This window comes from Bison bison, unplaced genomic scaffold (genome assembly GCF_000754665.1).
Source record: "Bison bison bison isolate TAMUID 2011002044 unplaced genomic scaffold, Bison_UMD1.0 scf7180017864329, whole genome shotgun sequence".
Lineage (NCBI taxonomy): Eukaryota > Metazoa > Chordata > Mammalia > Artiodactyla > Bovidae > Bison > Bison bison.
The window spans coordinates 5,023,201-5,039,422 of NW_011494901.1; the positions used below are offsets into that span (position 1 = coordinate 5,023,201).

Here is a 16,222-nt window from a genome sequence, read left to right on the forward strand (position 1 = left end):
GATGGAATTCCAGTGGAGCTATTTCAAATCCTGAAAGATGATGCTGTGAAAGTGCTGTACTCAATATGCCAGCAAATTTGGAAAACTCAGCAGTGGCCACAGGACTGGAAAAGGTCAGTTTTTATTCCAATCCCAAAGAAAGGCAATGCCAAAAAATGTTCAAACTACTGCACAATTGCACTCATCTCGCACGCTAGTAAAGTAATGCTCAAAATCCTCCAAGCCAGGCTTCAGCAATATGTGAACCGTGAACTTCCAGATGTTCAAGCTGGATTTAGAAAAGGCAGAGGAACCAGAGATCAAATTGCCAACATCCGCTGGATCACCGAAAAAGCAAGAGAGTTCCAGAAAAACATATATTTCTGCTTTATTGACTATGCCAAAGCCTTTGACTGTGTGGATCACAATAAACTGTGGAAAATCCTGAAAGACAGCTCAAGGACTTGACAAAAATAACCCCTGCTGAAGATATCTCAAAAATCTTAGAGCTACCGCCAGAACCATACAGCTTTGGACAGCATATTCTGGTATACACTGAAGACACCAGACCTTTCCCCTAATGTTCTGTTTCACCTAAGAGTCTATGGTATTCACACAATTCTGCGGGTAAAGAAGTAAAAAATGACTAGGATTTAATTTCCTATTTGTAAAGAGATGGGACTAGAGTCAGATTCAATTTTACTATTTAAGATAAAATCATAAGATATTTTTACATATCAAAGTTGGTGTAGTCTTATCAGTATTATAATTTTAAAAGTCCCCAGGTTTGTCTGGCAGACACACATATTACTTGTATACATAGTATATATCATGTGTATCCCTGCAACTCAATAACTATAGTTGTAGCTACAAAGAAAAAACTCAATTAGACTCTTAAGACCACACACAGAAACAACTCTACCACTTAACTTTAATCCCAAACTCCCCTTCCTTCCTTTTTAGATGATCTCTTTATCTCTATAAAGTGCCAGAAAAATCAATCTTTCCCCCTGCTCAAGTTACTGCAGAAGAGGACTCTATGTGGAAACAGACACCTGGCCTGTGAGGAGTACTGAGGAGGACGAGTGGGATTCAGGGACAATGGTAAGCAGGAAAGGCTCTGGGAGGTTGAAAGAATGATGACAAATATAACTAACATGTGAGTGCATTCCCGTGCTGGGCACTGAGCACTTCACATATACTCATTCGATGAGTGAAGGAGGCACAATTACCTCCCCAATTTTTAGGTAAGAAAGCTTTAATGCAATGAAATAACATTCCCAAGTTCACACACCTACTCATTGGGAAAGCTGGGCTTTCAATATCCAGACATTCCACATCCAGAACCCTCAAAAGTAGTTTTTATGAGGTGAAATAAAAATTGTTGAAGCTTGGTCATATATACTTAGAGGTCCATCATGGTATGTTCTATACTTTTTTATATATATGAAACCTTCCAAATTAAAAACTTTTAAAAAATAGGGTGATTTTAGGGTGTCCAGACAAACTCTACACATTTCTCAGTTTGAAATAGAGGAATAAACAAAGAAAATAAGCACCAATCATCCATGTCTGTTTCTAGCAATGGCAAATGCTCCATGGCTTTTATGTAAGTTTAGGTTCAGTTCAGTCGCTTAGTCGTGTCCAACTCTTTGCAACCCCATGGACTGCAGCACGCCAGGCTTCCCTGTCCATCACCAACTCCCAGATTTTACCCAAACTTATGTCCACTGAATTGGTGATCCTCTGTCGTCCCCTTCTCTTTCCCAGCATCAGGGTCTTTTCAAATGAGTCAGTTCTTCGAATCAGGTGACCAAAGTATTAGAGTTTCAGCTTCAACATCAGTCCTTCCAATGAACACTCAGGACTGATCTCCTTCAGAATGGACTGGTTGGATCTCCTTGCAGTCCAAGTGACGGTCAAAAGTCTTCTCCAACACCACAGTTCAAAAGCATCAATTCTTTGGTGCTCAGCTTTCTTTATAGTCCAACTCTCACATCCATACGTGACTACTGGAAAAACCATAGTCTTGACTAGATGAACCTTTGTTGGCAAAGCAATGTCTCTGCTTTTTAATATGCTATCTAGGTTGGTCATAACTTACATTCTCGGCTATTTTGAATTCGTGATAAGACTGCATTCCCTAGCACTCTCTCCCCATCACACAACCCAAGCACAGATCCACAGAACTCTAAAGTACTATCCACCGTGACAAGCGCACTGGGATCAAATGGGAAATGAAGAGACTTTGAGAGTCCTTTTTAAATTTGAATCTCACTTCTACCAGTCCCTACTTATTAGGTCTGCGCTTCTGGTCTCAGAGTCTCAGGCTCCTCTTTCCTAAAATGAGAAATAAGCCTACCTTGGGCTTCCCTGGTGGCTCAGATGGTAAAGAATCCGCCTGCAATGTTGGGAGACCTGGATCCGATCCCTGGGTTGGGAAGATCCCCTGGAGGAGGGCATGGCAACCCACTGCAGTGTTCTCGCCCGGAGAATCCCATGGCGGTCCCTGAGGGCGCAGAGTCGGAGACGACTGAACAACTAAGCACAGCACAGCACAAGCCTACCTTGAGGCTTGGTGCGTGAATAAAGAAGGAAAAGATGTAAAGGGCCAACACTGCCTTTCACAATTAACCTTCAACCTGTTCTGTCCCCCTTCTCTCTGTTCGGCATCTACAATGGGATGCGGTGAAACAACAACAAAAAAACTAACGTTCTTTGTCGAAAAAGTTATAGATACTGTTGTGTTTACGTCTTTACCAAAAATATGGGGGCTAGTGAAGCCCCAGTGCCCCGGATACAGAGGGGAAAATCCCCAAACGCCTATACATCTCTCAGACTCAAGGACCCGCTTTCAGGACGCTACCAAACTTGCACGGCCAAAGAGAACCCTGAGACCAACCTACGGCGCTACTCTGGCAGCTGCGGCTTCGGAGCCCCAGCAGAGCACAGCCCCGCCCCCCTGGCCGCGCACGCGCAGTCGCTCGCCGGCCACGCCGGCGGCTGTTGTCGGGTCTCGGTGGGCGGAGCCGCCGGCAGAGCCCAGGCGTATCCCGGCGAGGGGCCGGCGAGGGCTTAGTCTTCCAGATCAACGGGTGGGGACGGCGGCTGAGCGTGCGAGGCGGTCGTTGCTTTTCCGAGTCGCTCTCTTCCAGGCTCGGTCCGGTTGTCATCATGGCCCGTGAGTGTGCGGACGGGTAGGGAAAGCGGCGGGGAGTGTCCTGCGAGGAAGTCGAGCTCCGCGGCGTGGCAGGCGAGGAGGCAGGGGCAGGCTGGTGAAACCCCTTCGGTCTAGCAGCTACGCGGACCAGGTTTTTAGTCCGCGGAGGGAGAGGGGCTTTGGAGTCTGGTCCGGCCTGAAAGGTCCGGCAGGTAGGTGTCCGCCTCACTGGGGCGAGTTGACACGTAAGGAACCCCTCCCCGGAGGTGAGGTGTGTGGAGATCCCAGGGAGCGAGGTCCTAGGTCTGGAGGTGGTTTATGCTGGTACTTACTACTTAAAGTCCTGAGGCCTAACGAGCACTGGGTCTCCTCTCTAGTTCTTTGTTTGGCTCTGGAAGGTACTGTCTTGGAAGCAGCTGTATTTGCTCGCTTAACGGTTGAATTACAATGGGCCAACTTATGCGAGGGCTTCTCTGATGGTTTAGCGGTAAAGAACCCGCCTGCCAATACAGGAGATACAGGCTCGATCCCTGGGTCTGGAAGATCCCCTGGAGAAGGAAATGGCAACCCACTCCAGTATTCTTGCCTGGGAAATCCAATGAACAGAGGAGCCTGGCGGGCTACAGTCGTCGCAAAAGAGTTGGACACAACTGAGCGACTAAAAATAACAAAATGTGTGCGAGATATGATCTGTGGTATGGATCTTTCTCTCTTCATCTCAAAAAGCCAGACTTTATTTTAGGATACTGGTCCATATAGACAGACCATTGGAATGCTTCTTTTAAGAGGTCTGGTATTTATAGTCAGGGAGCACCTTAACGGGTACCATAATATTATTAAGACCTTAAGTATTTACCTTTAAGCTTCCTTCTTGTCGTCAGATCCCTAAACACCTTTCCATGCAGTACTCTGCTGGCTCATCTTGTCAAAGGCAAACTTCAAATCCTTTTAAATAAGAGCCCTAGAATGGAATTATCAATTTTGGAGATGGAAAAATAACATGGCTGTTTCTCTTTGTAGGTGGAAATCAACGAGAACTTGCCCGCCAGAAAAATATGAAGAAATCCCAGGAAATTAGTAAGGGAAAAAGAAAAGAGGATAGCCTGACTACCTCTCAGAGGAAGCAGCGGTAAGTGATAGTGAAGGTATTCTCAAGTCACAGAAGTTTTCATTCTGAAGAATGAAAAGCAGTTTTTAAGTCCTTAGTAGAATGAGGCCTAACCTGCAGGAACAGGTAACAGTTGCCTATCAGTTATGTGCCAGTCATACTAAAACTATGTAGGGTAGTCATTATCCCAACTCATGGATGAAGAATTTGAAGCTCTCAAGCTATAATTTGTCTTGCAGAGAATTTCATTCAACTCCACAACAACCATAAGAATTTCATTTAGCTTCTGTGTGCAAAGCATTGTTAGGTGCTAAGGATAAACATTTTCAAAGCAGACAACCTGCCTATACTTGTCTGTATGACAGGTCACCAATTATATTGATAACTCTTTTGAAAAAGATACAAAGTATATGTAGTTATATCTTCAGAAGCCACTGAATTGGAGAGAATGCAGATATACAGCCTTGATATATGACTATAAATGACAAATAATATAAAGTTGCTACAGAAATACTTTACAGCTTAAGGGTTTTTTAGGAAAATCATTCATTTTTCTAAAAAAAGTTAGCAAAATTTAATTTTTTTCTAAAATCAAATTTTGTTGTCCATGTGAAACTTGGAGATCAGGTGAATAATTGATGACACAGGGTTCATTATGGCTTCTCTGCGGTCCTCAAGCCTGGCTACACATTAGAACCACCTGGGAAACCTTCACGTCTGCTCAAACCTGTGCCTTACACCCAGTCCTGATTTAATCGGTCTGGGGTTGGACATTAAAAGGTGCTTTAGGGAGACTTCCCTGGTGGTCCAGTGGCTAAGACTCTGTGCTGGTCCTGGAATTAAGATCCCGTATGCCACCATGCTACAGAGCCCCCAGAAAGGTGCTCTACGTAGTACATTTTATTATACTTAAGTTAAACCTGACTTTAAAAGTTCCCTAGGTGATTCTGATATACAGCCAGAGTTTAATGAGGTTGAATCCCTTAATTACCACTTCACATTTTCTGTGACATTTATTGTTAAAGTGATAAGCTTTGCTTTAAATTTGCTTAGATAGGAGTAGAGGTGAACTAATCAGCGGAGTGATACAGGTCAGTAACGCTGAAATCATATTTTTGTTGGGAGACCTAGTACAGCGTGGCTTAGTGATAGCCACTGCATAATGACTACCCACTATTTACAAAGCTCTGTGCTAGGTGCTCTATATCAACCTCTACTCATTACAATCATGAAAAGCAGTATTAGCCTCAATGCATGCAATGAGAGAGTGAGGCTCTGAACTTCAATAACACTACTAGTGTCATACAGCAAACACAGCAGAGTTTGGTCACAAACAGAAAAGTAACTTTTTATTCAGGATACCTCATTTTTTTTGGGTAACTGTCTTGTTTTTCCTTCCTTCTCATTCTTTATTTTTGCTATTGGCTTTACAGAAATGTCTTAATGACATGGACAGAGCTACTTATCCTGAATTAAAGCCTAATATGAAATATGCAGTGACAATATAGGAAAGAGCCTCGACTTTGAAACTGGACAAACCTTGGTTTTTATGATTTGAGGCAGATGAGTTAGCTCTAAGCCTTTAACTTTTTAACCTGAAACATAAAGACAATAACTCAAAGTTGTTGTGGGATTTAATTCAGAGCCAGCAAAGTGCCTGGCACATTGGAACTGTTGAATATATAGTGGTGTAATATGTTTTTAATATGGGCTCATGGACCATCCAGCCCAGGTAGTTTGGTCTTAGTTCTTAGTACTTGCTGTTCAACCAGAGACACAAAGGGTTAAGAAAATGCCCTGAATATCCTGCTTGAGTGTAATCCATTTTTCATCACTAGCTATTTGGCTTTTGGCTTGTAAGAAACTGAATTGCTTAATATAATGACATCTATGTCCTAATCCTAGGTATCATTTAAGATAACTAGAACACTTCTGAAATGCCCCTTTCATGAAAAAATTTATAGTGAATTAACTGTGTTGACAACCAAGAATAACTGCCATTATTTCTGCATATAACTGCCTCTTGTCAAATGATGTGTAGATGTGTGGTATATATGAAACATAAGGACACACACACATACCTGAACACAAACTGTATTCAAAATAAGACTTCAAAGCATTTCTGTTCTTTGCCTTCCCATTCATTCCATCTCCACCCATGAAAATGGAAAGACATGAAACTGTATATCTTCTTTTAAATTGTCTTCTATGATACTGAATGGATTATTATAGAATACAAGGGAGAACATAATTTTTCTGTAACGACTTACAGCCTTTTTCCCCGTTATAGGGACTCTGAGATCATGCAGCAAAAGCAGAAGGCAGCCAATGAGAGGAAGTCTATGCAAACAAGAGAGAAATAATGACTATCTGGAAAACCTGGGTGCTACTGCTAACTAGGTGTATCATAAGCTCTATGATCAAGATTTTGTAGAGTGAACAGTCAGTACATATGTTATATCCTTATAAAACTATTTTAAACTTTTCCTTTCAACCTGACTTAGTGTGATGTTTCAGAACCACTCTTCAAAGAATAAAACACTAACCATGCATATGACATATTGGTGAACATTATTTTTTTTATCAGCAGTGAGCATTTATATAATTTATTAGAAAGGTAATATGATCAGGTAATAGGATCATGTATACAAATCTAGAATCTTTGCCATAAACTTTGTTAAAGTAGATCTTTAAAGTCTACTTTATAATATATAATAGTATAATAGTTTATATATAGCATTATAGTAATATATATAACATAGTATAGCAGAATTTAAGATACATTTATCTAATTTTGCTTTGTAATCAACTAGTTTGCTTGAAGAATTTACAAAATAGTGCAAACCACTTGGAACCACAACTAAAAGAAGGTAAACTAAATGAAGTCTCAGTAAGAACTCACTCACAGCTTTAAAATTTTCTGGAATAAGTGCCTTTCTTAATAGGCTTAATTTTTTTAGAGCAAAATTAGGGTCACAGCAAAATTTATTAGATTTCTGGTATACCCCCTGGCTTTACTCATGCATAGCCTCCCCATGATGAACATCCCCAGCCAGAGTGGTACCTTTGTTATAACTAATGAACCTACATTGACACATCATTATCACCCAAAGTACATAGTTGACATTAGGATTCACTCTTAGTGTTCTAAGAGTGCCTCTTTTCCTATGATACGTTAGTATTTTTTATTGCAGTCTAATTGTTTACACATGTAAGTGAAACTATACGGAATGTCTTTGTCTGACTTCACTAAGCCTAATTCCCACCAAGTCCATGTACATTGTTGCAAATGGCAAAATTTCATTTTTTTTTAATCACTGAGTAATATTTGCGTGTATGTGTGAATCTGCACGCACATATATACCACATCTTCTTTATCCATTCGTCTGTTGATTGGACACTAGATTGCTTCCATATCTTAGCTATTGTAAATAATGCTGCTGTGCACATTGGGGTGCGTCCATCTTTTCAAATTAGTGTTTTCATTTTCTTCAGATACTCTAAAGAGTGTTATTGCTGGGTCATATGGTGTTTCTATTTTTAGTATTTTAAGGATCCTTCATGCTGTTTTCCACAGTGGCTACACCAATTTACATACCCAAACAACAGTGTACAAGTGTTCCCTTTTCTTCACACCCTATGTTTTATGTTTTTGATATATTTTATATCTTTTTATTTTATGCATTACTTAGCGTCTAATTGTAGTTTTAGTTGCTTTTGTTTTTAACCTTCATACTAGCTTTTTACTGGCTGATCCACTGCCTTTATTATCTATATTTGCCCATTTTAATCTGTTCTGAGACTCTTCAAAAATTTGTGACTTGATTTTAAATTTGGAAATACATTAACTTAGAGAAACTGACGTTTGAAACCTCATTCTATTCTAAAGTAAACATGCATATTTATTGCAAGAAGAATAAAAATATCATGAAGTGATGAATAACTTTAAAATATTACTCAAATATTTGTTTTTTCACATCATACAATTCAGGTTTTTACTGATCATCTATTACGTCTACCACTACATGAATGGACAGATCTTCAAGAGTTCAGCTAACATCTTAATGATAGTTCTAGTGATCTTGTGATAGGTCACTTACCCATGGTACCAACCATAAACAGGACGGAATCCTAAGTGTCTCTAATACGAATAAGGCAAACATGTTTTTTAGCTTGAGTTATCTTCATATTAACAAAGATTTTCAGTTAAAATAAAGCTGTGTTCTATTGTGGGGGTTACCTTTCATCTTCAAAACTTTATATGATGGTGGAACTTCCCTAGTGGTCCAGCGGTTAGAGGTCTGCACTTCCAACGCCAGGGGCATGGGTTTGATCCTGGCCAGGAAACTAAGATCCCACATACCACATGGCAAAAAAAAAAAACCACTTTATTTGATGGTGCTCACAAGGTCAAAAGGACTACAACAGCTTAAGTTACATTCCAATGAAAGATATAATGAAGAAGACTGATTGTACCACAAAGATTCTTTGAGTCTGATTTCTGTAATTCTATCTCCAGAATTTCTTTACAGAGTGATAAGCCTTGAGTACAAAGAGCTTATTATGCTTGAATCCGCATCCTTTCTTTTTTTTTTTGGCCAAACTGAGTGGCATGCAGCAGGATCCTGGTTCCCTGACCAGGAGTCAAACCCACTCCGTCTGCAGTGGAAGAGCAGAGTCCCAACCCCTGGACTCCCAGGGAAGCCCCGCTTTATTTCCTTTTTTAAAAGATGAATAATTTTCATGTCTAAAATATCCTGTGGAGAGGAATGACTTTGGACTTTTCAAAAGTTCATTCTTGAGACTTCCTTGCTGGTACAGTGGTTAAGACTCATAGCTTCCAAAGTGGGCAGGGGTGGGGGGTAGGGATGGTTTGACCCCTGGTCAGGGAACTAGTAAACAAACAGTAAAGAATCTGCCTGCAATACAGGAGACCCCAGTTCGATTCCTGGGTCAGGAAGATTCTCTGGAGAAGGGAATAGCAACCCACTCCAGTATTCTTGCCTGGAGAATTCCATGGACAGAGAAGCCTGGTAGGCTACAGTTCACAGGGTCACAAAGAGCTGGACATGACTGAGCGACTAACACGTCACTTGAGGGAGCTAAGATCCTACAGGCCCTCAAGGCATGGCAATAAATAATTAAACGTTAATTCTCAAAAATCTGGAGAAAATTTCCATCTTCAAAAGAATATAGATATTGATAAGGAAGATTTCTAGGTTGTAACTAATCATTAAAATTTAAATCCAAAAAAATGTTTTTTGATTAATTTTTATGGCACTTACTTGAATGAATTCATTGTTGAAATAAAGTACTTGGTCTTTTTAATCTTTTTAAAATTTTGAGATAATTATAAATTCATATAAAATTCTTCATAAAGAATAAGAGAAATCCTGTGTATTTTTTTTTTTGACCATGCCTTGTGGCCTGTGGGATCATTTATATACACATATGTATATACATATACATGCATATTATATATATATACACACACATAATTATATAACTGTATATGTTTATTTTTGGTTCTGCTGGGGTTTTGTTGCTGTGCAGGCTTTGCTCTAGCTGCGGTGGGCAGGGCTTACTCTCTAGTTGTGGTGTGCAGGCTTCTCCTTGTGGTGGCTTCTCTTGTTGCTGAGCATGGGCTCTAAGGCTTCAAGTATTTGTGGCGGACAGGCTTAGTTGCTCTGCAGCATGTGGAATATTCGCGGGCCAGGCATCAAACAAGTACTAGAGATAACAAGGGAACATTTCATGGAAAGATGGGCACAATAAAGGACAGAAACGATATGGACATAACAGAAGCAGAAGATATTAAGAGCTGGCAAGAATACATAGAAGAACTGTACAAAAAAGATCTTCATGACACAGATAACCATGATAGTGTGATCACTCACCTAGACCCAGACATCCTGGAATGCGAAGTCAAGTGGGCCTTAGGAAGCATCACTACAAACAAAGCTAGTGAAGGTGATGGAATTCCAATGGAGTTATTTCAAATCCTAAAAGATGATGCTGCACTGAATATGCCAGCAAATTTGGAAAACTCAGCAGTGGCCACAGGACTGGAAAAGGTCAGTTTTCATTCCAATCCCAAAGAAAGGCAATGCCAAAGAATGCTCAAACTACCGCACAATTGCCCTCATCTCACATGCTAGTAATGCTCAAAATTCTCCAAGCCAGGGTTCAAAAGTATGTGAACCACGAACTTCCAGATGTTCAAGCTGGATTTAGAAAAGGCAGAGGAACCAGAGATCAAATTGTCAACATTGGTTGGATAATCAAAAAAGCAAGAGTTCCAGAAAAACATCTACTTCTGTTTTATTGACTATGCCAAAGCCTTTGACTGTGTGGATCACAACAAACTGGAAAATTCTTCAAGAGATGGGAATACCAGACCACCTTACCTGCCTCCTGAGAAATCTGTATGCAGGTCAAGAAGCACTTAAAAATGGACATAGAACAACAGACTGGTTCCAAATAGGGAAAGGAGTACATCAAGCTTGTATATTGTCAACCTGCTTATTTAACTTATATGCAGAGTATATCATGTGAAATGCCGGGCTAGATGAAGCACAAGCTGGAACCAAGATTGCCGGGAGAAATATCAATAACCTCAGATATGCAGATGACACCACTCTTATGGCAGAAAGCAAGGAAGAACTAAAGAGCCTCTTGATGAAAGTGAAAGAAGAGAGTGAAAAAGTTGGCTTAAAGCTCAACATTCAGAAAACTAAGATTATGGCACCCAGTCCAGTCATTTCATGGCATATAGATGGGGAAACAATGGAAACAGTGAGAGACTTTATTTTGGGGGGCTCCAAAATCACTGCAGATGGTGACTGCAGCCATAAAATTAAAAGAGGCTTGCTCCTTGGAAAAAAAGCTATGACCAACCTAGACAGCATATTAAAAAGTAGAGATATTACTTTACCAACAAAGGTCTGTCTAGTCAAGGCTATGGTTTTTCCAGTGGTCATGTTTGGATGTGAGAGTTGAACTATAAAGAAAGCTGAGGACGGAAGAATTGATGCTTTTGAACTGTGGTGTTGGAGAAGACTCTTGAGAGTTCCTTGGACTGCAAGGAGATCCAACCATCCACCAGTTCATCCTAAAGGATATCTGTCTTGATTATTCATTGGAAGGACTGATGCTGAAGTTGAAACTCCAATACTTTGGCTACCTGATGCAAAGAACAGACTCATTTGAAAAGACCCTGATTCTGGGAAAGATTGAAGGCGGGAGGAGAAGGGGACAACAGAGGATGAGATGGTTGAATGGGATCACCGACTCGATGGACGTGAGCTTGAGCAAGTTTCGGGAATTGGTGATGGACAGGGAAGCCCAGTGTGCTGCAGTCCATGGGGTCACAAAGAGTCTGACACAACTGAGTGGCTGAACTGAACTGAGGCATCAAACCTGTGTCCTCTGTATTGGCCGGCAGATTCTTATCCACTGGACCACCAGGGAAGTCCTGTTATGTTCATTTTTATAGAGTTTATGGAAACTGAGGTGTTTTTTTTTTTCCACCCCGCCCCGAAACTGAGGTTTTGATTAAGGACTTTCCCCAAGGTCACCCATCTAGTTAGTGGCAGGTTAAGAATATGAATCCAAGCAGACTGAATTCAGAGCTTCCAGAGTTTGGACATTTGTTCAATATTTATTGGCTCTTGTGTTTTTTTCTTCTATGACTAGCTTACTTTGCTGTTATTTGTATTTGACAAAGCTTTTTTTATATATATTAAAGAATATTCACTTTTCTTGTTACAAATATTTTCTAAATTATTGTCCTTTCATTTTACTTACGTCATTTTTGTCAGTTATTTACATAATCAAATGCCTAGTTTCTTTTTTTAATTGAAGTATATAGTTGATTTAAAATGTTGTGTTTCAGGTGTACAGCCAAGTGATTCAGTTATACATACATACATGTATATTTTTTTCAGATTCTTTTCCTTCATAGGTTATTACAAAATATTGAGTTTCATAGTTCCCTGTGCTATACAATAGGTCTGTATTCATTATCTATTTTACATCTAGTTGGGTGTATATATTAATTCCAAAATCCTAATTTCTCTCTCCCACCCCCGTCCCCTTTGGTAACCATAAATTTGTTTTTTATGTCTGTGGGTCTATTTCTGTTTTGTACATATGTTTCTTTGTATCTTTTTCTCTTAGATTCCACATGTAAGCAATATTACATGGTATCTTTCTCTGGCTTACTTCCCTTAGTACAGTAATCTCTAGGTCTGTCCATATTGCGGTCAATGACATTGCTTCCATGTCTCAGCTATTGTAAATAGTGCTCCAGTGATTATTGGGGTGCATGCATCTTTTTGAATTATGGTTTTCTCCAGATGTATGCCCAGGAGTGGGATTACAGGATTTATGTGGTAGTTCTATTTTTAGTTTTTAAGGAACCTCCATACTGTTCTCCATGGTGGCTGTAGCAATTTACATTCCCACCAATAGTGTAGGAGGTTCCCTTCTCACCACACTCTCTACAGCATTTATTTGTAGGGTTTTTGGTGATGGCCATTCTGACCAATATGAGGTGATATCTCATTGTACTTTTGATTTAAATGTGTAGTTTCTTTATTAACTGAAGATGCAGACTGACAACCGGCAGACTTGTCCTGACATGTTAAAATTTTTTACTGTGAACTTGAATGCCTTTGTTTAGGATGGGAAGTAGGTGGAGTGAGTGGGGGTGCGGAGGTATGCAGAGGGGTAGTCTTGAGTTAACTGATTACAGTACCCAGCACCCCTTATTGCTTACTCTTTACTCATCTCCTTTTCCTGCTTGACCCCCAAAAGGTATTTGAGTTTTCAGTCCTTGCATAGTTTCTTATTTCTGTCTTAAAATCTCCCCCATCCCAAAGGTTACTTTATAAAAAGTCACCCAGAATGTATTTTGGTGTATGATGTGAGGGAAATGAATCCAAACTTTACATATTGGATGAGTGATTATATCTATGTCATTTATGAATTATGCTACTATCTGTCCATAATATCATTCAAATATTCTTCCAAAACATCCTTTGGAATTTTCAAATTTCTGCTGCTTTAATAGTGAGCATTCTTGTACACAAATCACTGACACATCTCTAATATCCTGATCTATCCTTCAGATAGACTCTGAAGATGAGGTGAAAGGAACTACTTGGTTTTGGTCTTTTGTTTATTGGCTGTTGTACATGACAATACCGATATATATTACCCTAAGTGGAAACTTGTTCACTAATCATTTGAGTAACCTACTTGATCATGGCAAGTTCCAAGATTCACCAAATGTAGGTTTTTGGTGTGTAAATGCCATATGCACAAAGACTGGTTCCAGTTCATGAAGTTAAGGTTTTTTCTTTTAAGGTTTATTTTATAAACATGTATGAAAAGTTCTACATTATTGTTGGTCAAATTACAGAACAATCTGCCTTGAAGCCAGTATACAGTTTTCAAGATCATCAGAGACACTCTGTTTTTTTAGGTCTTCAAAGAAAAAATGGTTTGACTTGTTTTACTTCTTGTTATGTAAGATTTAAAAGCATATACATCAACTTATTTGTGCAGCAATTAATTAATCTATGAAGCCATGATTTACTGTTAAAGTTAACCCACACCGTCTGTTGGCATTTCACGATAACTTGAAAACAGCTCCAGTGACAGTGGGAAGGCAATTTTAAGCAAAAGAGCTGTTACTGGGAAAGAGTTGTTTCTTTCAACAGCCTACTTTGGAATGCTGTCACTTTCCTCACCAACTGGATCAGATGCTAAGAAATGGCCCAACAGTCCCTTTTCAGTTCCTCTTTGCTTTCTGCCATAAGGGTGGTGTCATCTGCGTATCTGAGGTTATTGATATTTCTCTTGGCAATCTTGATTCCAGCTTGTGCTTCATCCAGCCTGGAATTTCACATGACGTACTCTGCATATAAGTTAAATAAGCAGGGTGACGATATACAGCCTTGATGTACTCCTTTCCCAATTTGCAACCTATCCATTGTTCCATGTCCATTTCTAAGTGTTGCCTCTTGACCTGCATACAGATTTCTCAGGAGGCCAGTAAGGTGGTCTGGTATTCCCATTGTTGAAGAATTTTCCACAGTTTGTATTGATTGACAGAGTCAAAGGCTTTGGCATAGTCAATTAAGCATATATTTTTCTGGAACTCTCTTGCTTTTTCAAGGATCCAACAGATGTTGGCAATTTGATCTCTGGTTCCTCTGCCTTTTCTAAATCCAGCTTGAACATCTGGAGGTCTACTTAATGAAATTCTTTCTCACGCAAGTACAATTTATACATTTGTGAATAACCTTCCTCTAGTAGGGGTCGCAGAGTCGGACATGACTGAAGCGACTTAGCAGCAGCAGCAGCAGCAGCAGCAGTAGCAGCAGACTAGCCTACTGACAGAAGTGTCAAAGCTGGGATGGGGTCAAACAATTCATTGATTTACCAAACACTTTTTAGGCATCACTTACTCTGAACTGGCCTCATGAGAACAGAGATAAAACGTGAAGACACTTGCTCACAGGGGCTGTTAGCAGGAAAAACAGAATATGAAAATAGAGTGTTGTGTGTACAGGACAGAACCACCAGGACTAGCCTGTAAGAGGGTCCTAGGACCTTAGAGAATGGAGCCGTTCCTGCAGTAGGGGGACTTACACATTCAGCCATGTGTATGAGGCCCCTGCCTGGTGTCAGGCAAGGTACTCAGACCTGGGACCCTCCATGATTGTGATGTTAAATGTAATACTTACATAAGTGCCTTCAAATCGGATGAAATGGTTTCCTTTGAAAATCCACTACCCTATGCTTTGAGTGCTTTGTCTATCATGTGCAATAACTTTGTAAAATCCATATAGTGATTCAAATCTGGATGTCACCATCAAGAAAAAAAGAACATGTTTTCTCTGATAACAAAAATTGCTGTAGTTCATTTTTATTGAGGAACCAAGTAAGGGGAAATTTTCTGGTAAGTAGAAATACTTTTTCAACAAAGAAACTTGCCATTAAATACTAATTAAAGCTAATTCCTCCTTGAAAACATGCTAAGTGAAGAAAGGCACAAAAGATCATATATGATGCCATTTACATGAAATATCCAGAGCAAGCAAATCTAGACAGTAGGTTAGTGGTTGTGAGGGACTGGGAAAAGGAGAGCATGTGGAGTGACTTTACTGGATACAAGGTTTCTTTTGGGGGGTGATTAAAACATTTTGCAATTTAGTGGTGGAAATGCACAGTCTTGTGACTATACTAAAACCCGCTAAATTGTACGCCTTAAATAATGAATAGGCTCCCTTGCCACAACTAGAGAAAGACCATGCAGCAAGGAAGACCCAGCACAGCCAAAAGCCATCAAATTTTTTTAAATGATGAGTATTATAAAATGTAAAGTCTATCTAAAAAAATTTTAAAAGAAACCTGGTTCCAAACTGTTTAAACTTCTGCATCATATTGCCATTGTGAGAATTATGACTGAAGCGTTTAAAAAATACATCTATTTCTGGTATCTACAGAAGCCAAAGGGAGCCCTCAAATTTCCCTGATTTTAAAAAAAATTCACTTACAATAGGAACATGGAAGCCATTTAGCAAGTCCAAATGCTCAATAAGGAATACTGGAAAAGTATAGGGCAAGCTTCTACAAAGAACTAAAAACCTGCTTGACCCATGTAAACACAAAGATTAAAAAAAAAAATACAATTCATGGTTTTAAGTTCAAAAAGTCACAAGAAGATTTGGGAGAATATTAAGCCAAATGCTATGGCTGGGCCGTGTTAAAGGAATGCTGGATTCCAGATAGCTGTGTAAATGCTCTGTGCCTCGGTTTACTCATCTTTAAATGGGAACACCTTGCCATGCTAAGTCGCTTCAATCGTGTCCGACTCTGTGCGACCCCATAGACGGCAGCCCATCAGGCTCCCCCATCCCTGGGATTCTCCAGGCAAGAACACTGGAGTGGGGTGCCATTGCCTT

General features: G+C 39.8%; 1 protein-coding gene across 1 annotated transcript; it reads left to right on the top strand.

The window, feature by feature from the left end:
- Window positions 1–2,975: 2,975 nt before the first annotated feature.
- On the top strand, window positions 2,976–6,804 carry LOC104998425 (small EDRK-rich factor 1). Its single transcript, XM_010853573.1, has 3 exons — window positions 2,976–3,160; window positions 4,160–4,268; window positions 6,538–6,804. Exons 1-3 carry the CDS (start codon window positions 3,154–3,156, stop codon window positions 6,608–6,610), a joined length of 189 nt encoding a protein of 62 aa, XP_010851875.1. The 5' UTR covers window positions 2,976–3,153; the 3' UTR covers window positions 6,611–6,804.
- The last annotated feature ends 9,418 nt before the right edge of the window (window positions 6,805–16,222 follow it).